The following is a 13,104-nucleotide window of genomic DNA, read 5'->3' on the forward strand; positions in this document are numbered from 1 at the left end:
GAACCCAGACCTCCAGGGTGAACCCTAAGGTCCCAGCAGACAGCCCAAGGTCAAGCCCAGATGCACCCTCAGTGAGAATCCTGCTGTCTGGCCACCATGCAGCTCCAACTGTACTCACCCACAGTGCCTTTGGACCACTATATACAAGAGGGCTTGTGTGCAGACTCATAGAGCCCAAGGTGACAGCAGTTCTTGTGAAATGCTGGGAGCCAGTGTGCAATTGGCCAAACTCCCCAAAACACAGCAAATAAGCAACAAAACAATGCAGGAAGCCAGCAGCCCCTTTGTCTCTGAAATGGTGAAGTCTCTGTTTGAGCCACGTGCAGGCCACCAGGGAAGCTTTCCCACAAACACTGTATAAGGTCATGGCCTCCAAAGTGGATCTCTAGGCCAGCTGAACAGGAGCAGGGCTCCAGTGATGTGCCTGAAGCATCCTAGGTGGGGAACATGAGTCCCCAGGACAATAAGTCCAGGGCCCCCAGGTGAAGGTTGCTCACTTAGAATGAGGGATAATGGAGTGATGAACTGAGATATTTCATAGGGACCCAGGGGCCTTTGACTGACGGGCAGCAGGAGCAAGAGGAGAGTCCCAGGGCTTTCCTGGGTGGCTCAGTGATAAAGGATCTGCCTGCCAAAGCAGGGGACACAGGTTCAGTTCCTGGTCTGGGAAGATCCCACATGCTATGGAACAACTAAGTCCCGTGTGCCACAACTATTGAGCTTGTGCTCTAGAGCCGAGGAGCTGCAGCTACTGAAAACCATGTACCTAGAGCCTGTGCTCCGCAACAAGAGAAGCCACCTCAATGAGAAGCCCATGCACTGCCCCGAAGAGTAGCCCCCACTCTCCGCAACTAGAGAAAGCCCAAGCAGCAGCAAAGACTCAGCACAGCCAAAAATAAATGTCTTCTTTTTTTTTTAAAGAAGGGAGTCCCAGAGGGCTCAGAGGCCATGGACCAGGGGTGCCAGGCCATAGCCCAGCCCACCCAGTGGGGGTGGGGGGGTGGAGAGGTGCAGTGGGCCCCCAGGATGCTCCTACCTCTCCAATGAGGTACTTGAGGCTACCCCATGGGATCCGAGGGTCATGCTGCTGGAAGGCTTTTGTCAAGTATGTGTTCAGAATTTCCATGCAGACCTTAAAAGAGGAGGAACAGGCCTGGGTATCCACAACCATCCAGGCTCTGACCGTTTTCTGAAAACACGGGCAGGAACCACTGAGAGGGGAGTGTGCCCGGGCGGAGGCCGCAGCCGCATCTTCACCTGGAAGTCAGACTCGTTGAAGTCGTAGTACACGTTCCAGCCGATCTTCCCGAACTTTCTCCTCTCCTGCACCACTGCGTGGAAGAACGCCAGCACGTAGACCAGGGGCTTGAAAGCAGGGTGTGGGCACTCGTCTAGCATTTCAGGTGAGATCTTGAAGTACGTGGCTCTCATGTTGAGTTTCAGCCCATTGGGGGGCTCAGTGACAACCTGTCAGGAGGGCAGACAGATGGGGACGGAGACCCCAGGCCCAGGAGCCGGGCTCCGAAGAATGGCCTTCTCTCCATCCTAATGGGGCATCTTCCCTGTTTCCCTAACAGTGAAAGTCAAGGACCCAGGCGAATAAGTTTAAAAAAAAAAAAAAAAAACCTAGATATTGGGGACTTTCCTGGTGCCCAGTGGTTAAGAATCCACCTCCCAATTCAGGGGACAAGGGTGTGATCCCTGGTCGGAGAACTAAGATTCCACATGCCACGGGTCAATTAACCCCACGTGGAAATGGTAACCCACTCCAGTATTCTTCCCTGGAGAATCCCACGGACAGAGGAGCCTGGCAGGCTACAGTCCCTGGGGTTGCAAAGAGTCAGACACGACTGAAGTGACTGAGCATTCCACAAGAGAAGCCCGTGCACGACAGCGAAGACCCAGCCCAGCCACACACACACACACACACACCCCAGCCGAGATGTTGTTCCAGCTCTGCCCTAACTCATCAAATGACCCCAGGAAGGCTCTTTAAACCTCTTTCTGATTCATGGGATCCTCAAATGTAAAACAGAAGGAGGTACATTTTCCCTCTACCCGCCCCAGAGGCAGAGAGAGATGACGAAACCTTTCCCCAAAATGTCCCCGGAGACTAAGTTAAACAGGGCCTGTAAACCCCTTGAAATTTCTGCACACAAGCACTCAGGTTCTGTGGGCTGTGGGTAGGCCAATCATTAGAGATAAAAAAAGGAGGTTTAATAAATGTGAAGTCTGTGAAAACTAACCCACACATGCTTTGGGGACATGCAGAAGGGATAAAGACAGGCCTGGGAATCATCACTGTCACCCAGTGGTCATCACCTTATTCTGGACAGTGCTTATCTCTGAAGCGAGAGATGGAATTGGGGAAGAGGGGTGCAAGGGGTCCCAGCTCTATCCTACACATACACACACAGACACACACACAGAGATGTAGCAAAACTGGGAGGTGAACTGAGGAACTGAGCCATGGGTGTGTCTGTTTATCCTACAGCCAGACCTTCAAGGACTTCTGCAGGATCCCAATGGGGAATCCCTTGGTGGGGTCCGTGGTGAGCCACAGGCGGAAGTCAGGGTGGGGCTTGGTGATCCTCTCCAGGGACTTCTCCAGATCCTTCAGCCACTTGACCAAGAGATGGCAATTCTGCAGCATCAGCCACTGCCCACGAGCCACCGCCGTCTCCAGCAGCTGCAGGGCCACCTGCTCCGACAGAGACAGAAGGGAAGTGTTGGCATCCCAAGGCTGCACCACCCCGTGCTCTCCCAGACCCTCCCCAAGCCCCCATAACCTGCTGGCCACTGCAGCAGGAGACACAAAGGAGCCGGTGGTCCCAGAGCTGCAGAGGGAGCCTCTGAAGATACAACCCTTGAGCATTCCTCCAGGGTCACCCAGGTCCACCGGGCTGCACTCACTGGCCTCCCTCGGCACCCAGAGCTCCAACCTCAGACACAGGGACACCTGCCCCCTGACAGAGTGGCCTGGCCACTGGCAGCCACCAGTGACAGCATGATCCAAAACAGGGTTGCTGCAAGGGCCGAGGGAGATGATCACCAGATGCAATGAGGACCAGATTTGGAGGGACTTCCTGGTGGTCCATTGGCTAAGACTCCAAGCTCCCAATACAGGAGGCCCAGATCTGAGCCCTGGTCAGGGAACTGGATCCCACATACCACAACTAAAGATCCTGCATGCCACAACTAAGACCCAGCACAGCCTAATTAATTAATTATTTTTAAAAAGAAAGTGCTTTGGAAATAGAACATACTGTTTGCAACATACAGGTGCAAACCCGGGTGATCACAGAAGGTCAGCTCTAGAGCTAACTACTGTTCACATTCTCATCATCGCTGTGGCGTTTGATTCCTGCTCCTTAGACCGGAAAGGCATGGTGCTGGTGTGTGGGTGGCACTCTTGGCTTAAAGCCAGGCATTCGTGAATTCATTCCAGGCACCTCAAGCACGTTTAGGGCTTGTTGCTTCCAACAACGATCTACCTTTTCTTGACCTTGACCCATGGCAAGGAATTTGAGGCGGTTCCCTCCAAAACCACTGCGCTCGGCTAGTTTCATAAGGTCACTGGCAGGGTCCGAGCCAGGGCTCAGGATGAACACGATGGGCGAGTTGGGGGTGCTCTGCTCAAAGATGGCTTCGAAGCTGATCATCGGGGGCTGCACGTACCTAGGGGAAGAAACACGACTGGAAAACGCTCCTGGGAGGATAGCTCTGGGCAGGGATGGGCCAGTGTGGCCAGCACTCTGCCTGCCAGCATCCAGAACCTCTGACTACTTCTCTGGTGTCGTTCTTTGCTCAGCCTTCCTTGTTAGGTATCCGGTGTTCACACACATCTTACTCACTGGATGGTCAGCTCCTGGATCATAGGGACCTCTCTGCATAGCCTGATACATCCAGGCTGGGTTCAGGAGACCTGCTTTGAGCTGGGTGACACAGCTGCTCTTGTGACAGGCCAGCCTTGCAGGTGGACATGCCCTGGGCACTGAACCCAGAGGTCCCACACCAGCAGATTCGCAGGCATGTCCTAAATGGCCAATATATCAAGATTTTTAAAAATTAGTTGCCAGCACATAAAGATTGAGAGATTTTGTGTAGAAATTCGAATTTCTAGTTTGCTTTGAAGAGTCAGAGATCTGGGTCCCCACCACCACCTGGCATCAGTCAGCAGAGGTTAAGGGGCTACTGGCCAGGACTTGGCCGCTCCAGTTTGCCCTGTCCCTATGCAGTCTTGTTCACTCATTTCTATCACCTGCCAGCCAAGGAGGCAAACGGAGAAGCCTCCATACCAGGCTTCTCAGGTAGCGCCAGTGGTAAAGAACCCTCCTGGCAATGCAGGAAATTTAAGAGACTCGGGCTCAATCCCTGGGTCAGGAAGATCCCCTGGAGGATGGAATGGAAACCCACTCCAGTATTCTTGCCTGGAAAATTCCATGGACAGAGGAGTCCGGAGGGCTATAGTCCATAGTTCAGTTCAGTTCAGTTCAGTCGCTCAGTCGTGTCTGACTCTTTGCAACCCCATGAATCGCAGCACGCCAGGCCTCCCTGTCCATCACCATCTCCCGGAGTTCACTCAGACTCACGTCCATCGAGTCAGTGATGCCTTCCAGCCATCTCATCCTCGGTTGTCCCCTTCTCCTCCTGCCCCCAATCCCTCCCAGCATCAGAGTCTTTTCCAATGAGTCAACTCTTCGCATGAGGTGGCCAAAGTACTGGAGTTTCAGCTTTAGCATCATTCCTTCCAAAGAAATCCCAGGGCTGATCTCCTTCAGAATGGACTGGTTGGATCTCCTTGCAGTCCAAGGGACTCTCAAGAGTCTTCTCCAACACCACAGCTCAAAAGCATCAGTTCTTCGGCGCTCAGCCTTCTTCACAGTCCAACTCTCACATCCATACATGACCACAGGAAAAACCATAGCCTTGACTAGATGGACCTTAGTCAGCAAAGTAATGTCTCTGCTTTTGAATATACTATCTAGGTTGGTCATAACTTTTCTTCCAAGGAGTAAGCGTCTTTTAATTTCATGGCTGCAGTCACCATCTGCAGTGATTTTGGAGCCCAAAAAAATAAACTCTGACACTGTTTCCACTGTTTCCCCATCTATTTCCCATGAAGTGATGGGACCAGATGCCATGATCTTCGTTTTCTGAGTGTTGAGCTTTAAGCCAACTTTTTCGCTCTCCTCTTTCACTTTCATCAAGAGGCTTTTTAGTTCCTCTTCCATTTTTGCCATAAGGGTGGTGTCATCTGCATATCTGAGGTTATTGATATTTCTCCCGGCAATCTTGATTCCGGCTTGTGTTTCTTCCAGTTCAGCGTTTCTCATGATGTACTCTGCATAGAAGTTAAATAAGCAGGGTGACAATATACAGCCTTGACGTACTCCTTTTCCTATTTGGAACGTCTGTTGTTCCATGTCCAGTTCTAACTGTTGCTTCCTGACCTGCATACAGATTTCTCAAGAGGCAGGTTAGGTGGTCTGGTATTCCCATCTCTTTCAGAATTTTCCACAGTTTATTGTGATCCACACAGTCAAAGGCTTTGGCATAGTCAATAAAGCAGAAATAGATGTTTTTCTGGAACTCTCTTGCTTTTTCCATGATCCAGCGGATGTTGGCAATTTGATCTCTGGTTCTTCTGCCTTTTTTAAAACCAGCTTGAACATCAGGAAGTTCACGGTTCACATATTGCTGAAGCCTGGCTTGGAGAATTTTGAGCATTACTTTACTAGCATGTGAGATGAGTGCAATTGTGTGGTAGTTTGAGCATTCTTTGGCATTGCCTTTCTTTGGAATTGGAATGAAAACTGACCTTTTCCAGTCCTGTGACCACTGCTGAGTTTTCCAAATTTGCTGGCATATTAAGTGCACCACTTTCACAGCATCATCTTTCAGGATTTGAAATAGCTCAACCGGAATTCCATCACCTCCACTAGCTTTATTCATAGTGATGCTTTCTAAGGCCCACTTGACTTCACTTTCCAAGATGTCTGGCTCTAGATGAGTGATCACATCATCATGATTATCTGGGTCGTGAAGATCTTTTTGGTACAGTTCTTCCCTGTATTCTTGCCACCTCTTCTTAATCTCTTCTGCTTCTGTTAGGTCCATCCCATTTCTGTCCTTTATCGAGCCCATCTTTGCATGAAATGTTCCCTTGGTATCTCTAATTTTGTTGAAGAGATCTCTAGTCTTTCCCATTCTGTTCTTTTCCTCTATTTCTCTGCATTGATCGCTGAAGAAGGCTTTCTTATCTCTTCTTGCTATTCTTTGGAATGCTGCATTTAAATTATTTTCACCTGTTTCTTTTTTATAAATTTTTATTGAAGTATAGTTGATTTATAATGTTGTGTTCATTTCAGATGTACAGCAAAGTGACTCAGTTATCATATATATATTCTTTTTCAGATTCTTCTCCCACCTAGGTTATTAAAAAATATTGAATATAGTTTCCTGTGCTATATAGTAGGTCCTTGTTGTTTGTTTACTTTATATATCATAGAGTGTATATGTTAATCTCAGATTCCTAGTTTCTCTCTCCCTCCTCCCCACCTTTTCCCTTTGGTAACCATAAGTCGGCTTTCTGTGTCTGTGAGTCTGTTTCTGTTTTGTAAATAAGTCCATTTGTATCATTTAATAATTAAATTCACTTATTTTCTATTAATTGTTGTTGCTGAGTTGCTAAGTCATGTCTGACTCTTTGGGATCCCATGGACTGTAGCCCGCCAGCCTCCCCTGTCCACACAATTATTTACTATTAATACTTATTCTTTATATATAACATTGTTATATAGTAATGTTCTATAGTTATGTGCTTATGATAACTGTTACTAAAATTAATTTCACCTGTTCCTTTTTGAATGTGGTCACCAGAAGACTTGAACTTACAAAAGTGGTTCACATTGTATTTCTCTTGAACGGCGCTGTTCCTGAGTGGCTACCAAACTGCGCTCTCCGGAGCTGGCCACGCCTGCCATCTGTGAGCCCAGGAGGCGGTAACATTAGGTATCCTGCCCCACAGAAAGGACCAAGCAGACACAAGCTCACTTACTTCTCTCCCATTGTTACAGTCACGTAGTCGGTCACGGCCCGATACACCCGGTCCACACGGAAGCAGCGCAAAATAAGCAACTTCTGGAAAGGGGTGATGTTGATATCGTAACCCAGAGGGAATGGAAACTGCTCCAGGGAATCCAGGTCATACCACTGGGGAAAGCAAAGAATATGCATGGTGGCATCAACTCAGAAATGAGATAGGGCCCCTTTTTTAGGTGAAGGTCCCAAAAGCCTCTGTAAAGGGATGAAATTTACAGGTGATTTTAGGTAGCTCTGTCATTTTTTTTTTTATCGTCCAAAACTTTAGAAAGAAAGGAACTGAGTCTTATTATAACACTGTTGAGTCGTTGAGTCCACAGTGCCCATCAATGGACACAGTCAATCCACAGAGGCTCAGAAAGTGTCTTGGATGAATGGCTGGCTGGACAGATAGATGGATGGATGGACAGATATTAATAGATAAATGGAAATGGATGGATGGATGGGTGGATGGGTAGACAGATGGACCGATGGATGGATGGATAGATGAAAGGGTGGATGGACAGAGAGGTAAACATAGGGACAGAAAGATGGATGGTTCTCCCACAAAACTAGCTGAACCAGATAAAGGAGGATTCCATCAGGAAGGTGGAGGGCCTTGGCTACCCTCTGCATGAGTCACTCAGAGACATATCTTCTCACTTGTAAGGAGTCAGGCTACAGATTAAGCATGGAGACTGCCAACACGCAAGGAAGGGAAGAAGCAGAAATGGAACATGAGCTCACCTCCTTCCAGACAGTCAGATGTTTCTCCACATCAGCAGGAAGATTCCCAAAGTTGTCCGGAAATATCTCTGATAGAAGCATGATATCTTCCCATCCCTGGTCAGACAGCCAAGCACAGGGCTTGGTTCGTTTGCTTTTCTCCAGGGAAATGTTTCCTAATAACAACAGGAGAGACGTAATCAGCTGACATCAACATACCAGGAAGTGTAAGCATCTCTGTCCTGGGACTTCTCTTACTTTGGGGGGAAATTCACTTCTCAAAATGGGTTGGAAAGAGAAGGGGGCATTGGCTTCCTCGTCACTGTCCGTGACTCCAGCCAGGAAGCTCTGAGTGGCTTCCAGTCTCAGGGTAGCCTTAAAGCAGAGCCTGGTTGCTCTAAATTAACTCGAACCATATCTGAGGCTGGAATTGTCAACTGAGATATTTACTAAAGCAGTGCTACTGGAAGTCAGGTTTTAAGGATGGAAAACTACTGTTGTTTAGCAAACAAACTCATATGCATGTGCACTGTGGGTCCAGGGAGTTGGAAAGCATGAAACGAGACAAGCTCATTACCTTTCAAGAAGAAATCTAATTCTTCCTGGGGGACTCTCCCCTCTGCTTGTTCTATCTTGATAGTCATATTGAAAGAAAAAAGTAACTTGTGCCTCTCAAACAACCCTGAAGAGAAACAACAGATGGGTCTGGATAAAATAAATGCATTTAAACACTGGGTTTCTTACGCACGACTTGCTTAAATTTCAGAGAAATGAGATGAAACACCTCAACTGCACAGTTAGGTGCATTTAACCGTCTTTGCGTTTGGTATCCATGAATATCTGAGTGCAAAAACTGACCCTGGGGACTTCCCTGGTAGTCCAGGGGATGGGAGTCTGCCTTCCAGTGCTGGGGATACAGGTTTAATCCTCGGTCAGGAAACCAGGGTCCCGCATGCCATGGGGCAACCTAGCCCACCCATCACAACTAGAGAGAAGTCCACGCGCTGCAACTGGAGAAGTCTGCAAACCGCAGTGAAGAGCCCTAGCACCACATTTAAGACCCAGCACAGCCAAAAAACAAAAGACACATGAACTCAACTGACAGTCATGCTCAAAGTGCAGTGGGCAGTGACCCTCACTTGTATGTATCAGAAATGGTCATGCCTCTGGGCAGCACTTACCACATCCTCCTGGGAAGAGGAGGGGGGTCCCCAAGCTGATGAAGGGGAGCATGGTGGAGGTTCAGAGCCACCTTCTGAACGAAGTGCTAGTCAATTACCCAAAACTCAAAGCAAAACTCTTACAGAAGAAGATGCTATTAGCAAACTTTCTATAAAGGGTCAGAGAGTGAATTATCTTGGCTCTGCAGGCTAGACAGTCTCTGTCATAACTACTCAACTCTGCCACTGTACTGTGAAAGCTACCATGGATGGATATGTATAGAAATGGGCATGGCTGTGTGCCAATAAAACTTTATTTACAAAAGCATACAGTGGGCCAGATTTGGCCAGTCTCTATGACAGAGTAGGCTCATTCCATCAACAGATTCTTTATGAATAGGAAGATGCAAAACAATAGAGTTCTTTTTTTTTAACCAGAAAAAAATATGTCCTGGAAAAAAAAAAAGTGTAAGTCAAAATCTGAGATTTGAATTCTACTTTATGTGTTAGAATTTTTTAACCAGAAAAAAATATGACCTGGAAAAAAAAGTATAAGTCAAAATCTGAGATTTGAATTCTACTTTATATGTGTTAGAAGGGTTGTTTACTTAAGTGAGACCTATAGGAACAATGCTGCTGCTAAGTCGCTTCAGTCATGTCCAACTCTGTGCGACCCCATAGACGGCAGCCCACCAAGCTCCCCCATCCCTGGGATTCTCCAGGCAAGAACACTAGAGTGGGTTGCCATTTCCTTCTCCAATGCATGAAAGTGAAAAGTGAAAGTGAAAAGTAAAAGTGAAGTTGCTCAGTCGTGTCCGACTCTTCGAGACCCCAGGGACTGCAGCCCACCAGGCCCCTCCGTCCATGGGATTTTCCAGGCAAGAGTACTGGAGTAGGGTGCCATTGCCTTCTCCCATAGGAACAATAATCCTCAACATTTTTCCTGCCCAACTGGTAGGAGCTGAATTGTGTCTCCTAAAAATCTATAAGTTGAAGCCCTAATCCCCCATACCTCAGAATTGGAGACAAGACTTCTAAGAGGTAATTAGGTTACTCGGCCATTAAAAAAAAAAGAGCAAAATAACAGTATTTGCAGACATGGATGTACCTAGGGATTGCCATCCTGAATGAAGTAAGTTAGACAGAGATAGACAAATATCACATGAGAGCACTTCTATGTGAAATCTAAAAAATGGTGCCAATGAACCTACTTACAAATCAGGACAAGCGCCACAGATATAGAAAACAAACTTATGGTTACCAAGGGGGAGAGGAGGTGGGGAGGGATAAACTGGGAGATTGGGATGGACATACACATACATTTATAAAACGGCTTCTCAGGTGCTGCTAATGGCAAAGAACCCACCTGCTGATGCAGGAGACATAAGAGATGTGGGTTCGCTCCCTGGGTCAGGAAGATCCCCTGGAGGGGGGAATGGCAACCAGTTCCAGTATTCTTGCCTGGAGAATCCCCATGGACAGAGAAGCCTAGAGGGCTACAGTCAATAGGGTCGCAAAGAGTTGGACACGACTGAAGAAACTTAACATGCACACAGGCGTGTATAAAATAGATAACTAATAAGGACCTCCTGTCTAGCACAGGGAACTCTACTCAATACTCTGTAATGACCTACGTGCAAACAGAATCATAGAAAGTGGATATATGCAACTGATTCACTTGGCCGTAACCTGAAACTAACACAGAGTTGTACAGCTACTGTGCGCCAATAAACATGAATAAAAAAAAATAAAATGAGGCGTTTAGGGTGGGTCCTCACCCAATCTGACTGGTGTTCTTATAAGAAGAAAATATTTGGACACACAGACAGATACACAGAGCACACTGGTCCTAATCACTGCAAAGAGGTACTGACCTGTACAGCCATAGTTATAGATGTTGAAGGTCAACGTGTCCATAATGTTCTTCAGTCGCTTCATAAGAATGGAGTCAGGCAGCGACTTCTTGAGCGACAAGCCGAAGACCTCCAGGAAGGCAATCAGCGAGTACTGGTACATGGAGTTGACCAGCGCCATCTCCGACAGCACGAAGAACAGGATGGCCCCCCTCCGGGCGGCAGGCCGGTAGCCGTCCCGCAGCCGGTCGATGTCCAGGGCTGTCTTCTCCGCCAGCTTGAGCTTCTCTGATACCTAAAGCAGAGGTGCACGTTGCCACTTACGGCCATAACCAGAAAGACTTACGAACTAGGGGCAAAAAGTAAGAAGCCGGGAGTGAGGGAGAGGGTGGCAGCCAAGAAACCCAGGAGATGCTCATAGGAAGAGCTCCCACCCCCTTTCGAGGTGTAGATAGGTGTCTGTGGCTTGACTCCTATGGCCCTGTGCCCCCTTCTTCTAATAACCGTCACTGAGTTTGATTTTGAGACACGATTTCCTCCTTTCATTCATATGTGGGGCTCAACCCCATCTCTAGGAAAGCAGCATGTGATTCAGGTCCCACTAATCCACACGCGGCATCCCAAGGCCATGGGAGTGATTTGGGGTGAGCATGTGATGTAGAAGATTCTCACTCTTCTCTTCGGGGAAAGTAAAGGGACAGACCCAGCCTGTGACTATGAGGGAAGCTTGGCTCCACAGGGAGGCAGAGAAGGAAGCCAACACAGCAGAAAGTCCAGCCCAGAAATGCAGAAACGCTGTGTCTTAATGATATCTGGAGTCCTGGATCCAGCCCTGCCTGAAGCCCTTCTGGACTTTCCTGTTTTCTAAGAAGATAAATTCTCTTTGGACTTAAGACAAGTGGGGCTGGGTTTTCTATCACTCTTGACTAAAAGAGGTTGACCTGAGGCACAGGGGACCCTGGAAACACCCCTGGGACTCCAGGGCCAGGATGGAAGTATTTTTCCTCCATTGCAGTTCATACCTCCATAGCTTTGGACTTGGTCTCCTCCAGGGTCTGCACCAACTCCATGTTGTCCAGCATGTTCCCCGTGGAGGTGGCCAGCTCCCGGAGGAGGGAGTCCTCCAAGTCCTTCAGCAAGTTCTTGTTCTCACTCGTCTCCTGGATAAGGTGCTCCCTCTGCTCCTCCAGCTCGCGCCTCTCGTAGGCCACCAGCACACTCAGCAGTTGGTCTTCCAGGCCTTTCAGTGTGACTGTGGGGGACAGAGGGAGGCCCTTTACTGCCGTCCCCCCAACAAGCTGGTCCCTGTGTGTTATCCCCTTCACGGTGGCACCTGGGATGACAGGAGAGTGGGCCCAGCATCTCAGGAACATGAGGACTCACTCTTCTCTCAAAACCATTCTTAAGGGAGGTTCAAGAGGGAAGGACATGTGTATACCTATGGCTGATTCATGTTGATGTTTGATAGAAACCAACACAATTATCCTTCAGTTAAAAAATAAATTAATTTTAAAACATTATAAAGCCCCAAGTGAAAAATATTGGACAGATTGAAACAGAGATGCTGTTACATGGAGAGGTGAACAGCAAGAGAGATGATGCATTAAGATCAAATTCGGGCTCCTACACTTGGGGGGACCCTTGCTGAAAGCATAACCCAATTTTTTTTTGGCCATACCTCAGGGCTTGTGGGTACTCAGTTCCCCAATCAGGGATCAAACCCAAGCCCTTGGCAGTGAAAACGCCCAGTCCCAACCACTGGGCTGCCAGGGAATCCCCTAAAGCCTACGTAAACTCAATTAAGCCATCTAGGAACCTGTGTGACCATCTAGAAAATGTGGAAGATGACGTTTGATTCCTAACAGAATTCAACTTAGAGGAAGAAGGAAACCTAAAACCAAGCCATATATTTAAATACACAAGCAGAGAGTAGCTTTCTGCCCCAGCAGAGAGGGGTCTCACCTGGCTCCGAGTGTGAATGTCTGAGTCCTGTGGTCCAGACTTACCACGTCTCAAGACACATAACTCATTGCCTTCTACAGGGCCCCAGAACCTTCTAGATGTTCTTTCCTCATTAAGAACTTCTAGGCGTGTGTGCTCAGTTGTTCAGTCATGTCCAACTCTTTGCAGCTCCATGGACTATAGCCCACCAGGCTCCTCTGTCCATGGGATTTCCCAGGCAAGAATACTGGAGTGGGTTGCCATTTCCTTCTCCAAGGGATCTTCCCAGCCCAGGAATCGAACCCAGGTCTCCTGCATTGCAGGCAGGTTCTTCACCTGCT

General features: G+C 48.0%; 1 protein-coding gene across 1 annotated transcript in view; it reads right to left on the bottom strand.

Moving 5' to 3' along the window:
* DNAH10 (dynein axonemal heavy chain 10) overlaps nt 1–13,104 on the bottom strand; it is a 159,133-nt gene that overhangs the window by 6,681 nt on the left and 139,348 nt on the right. The window contains exons 64-72 of the mRNA XM_068990326.1: nt 11,845–12,074; nt 10,844–11,117; nt 8,387–8,491; nt 7,831–7,985; nt 7,061–7,215; nt 3,495–3,678; nt 2,501–2,701; nt 1,258–1,467; nt 1,037–1,132 (exon numbers count right to left, since the gene is read on the bottom strand). Of these exons, the coding sequence (XP_068846427.1) occupies nt 1,037–1,132; nt 1,258–1,467; nt 2,501–2,701; nt 3,495–3,678; nt 7,061–7,215; nt 7,831–7,985; nt 8,387–8,491; nt 10,844–11,117; nt 11,845–12,074 (1,610 nt within the window). The remainder of the gene's footprint in view (nt 1–1,036; nt 1,133–1,257; nt 1,468–2,500; nt 2,702–3,494; nt 3,679–7,060; nt 7,216–7,830; nt 7,986–8,386; nt 8,492–10,843; nt 11,118–11,844; nt 12,075–13,104) is intronic.

The sequence above is a fragment of the Capricornis sumatraensis genome, chromosome 17, assembly GCF_032405125.1.
Source record: "Capricornis sumatraensis isolate serow.1 chromosome 17, serow.2, whole genome shotgun sequence".
In the NCBI taxonomy this organism is placed as follows: domain Eukaryota; kingdom Metazoa; phylum Chordata; class Mammalia; order Artiodactyla; family Bovidae; genus Capricornis; species Capricornis sumatraensis.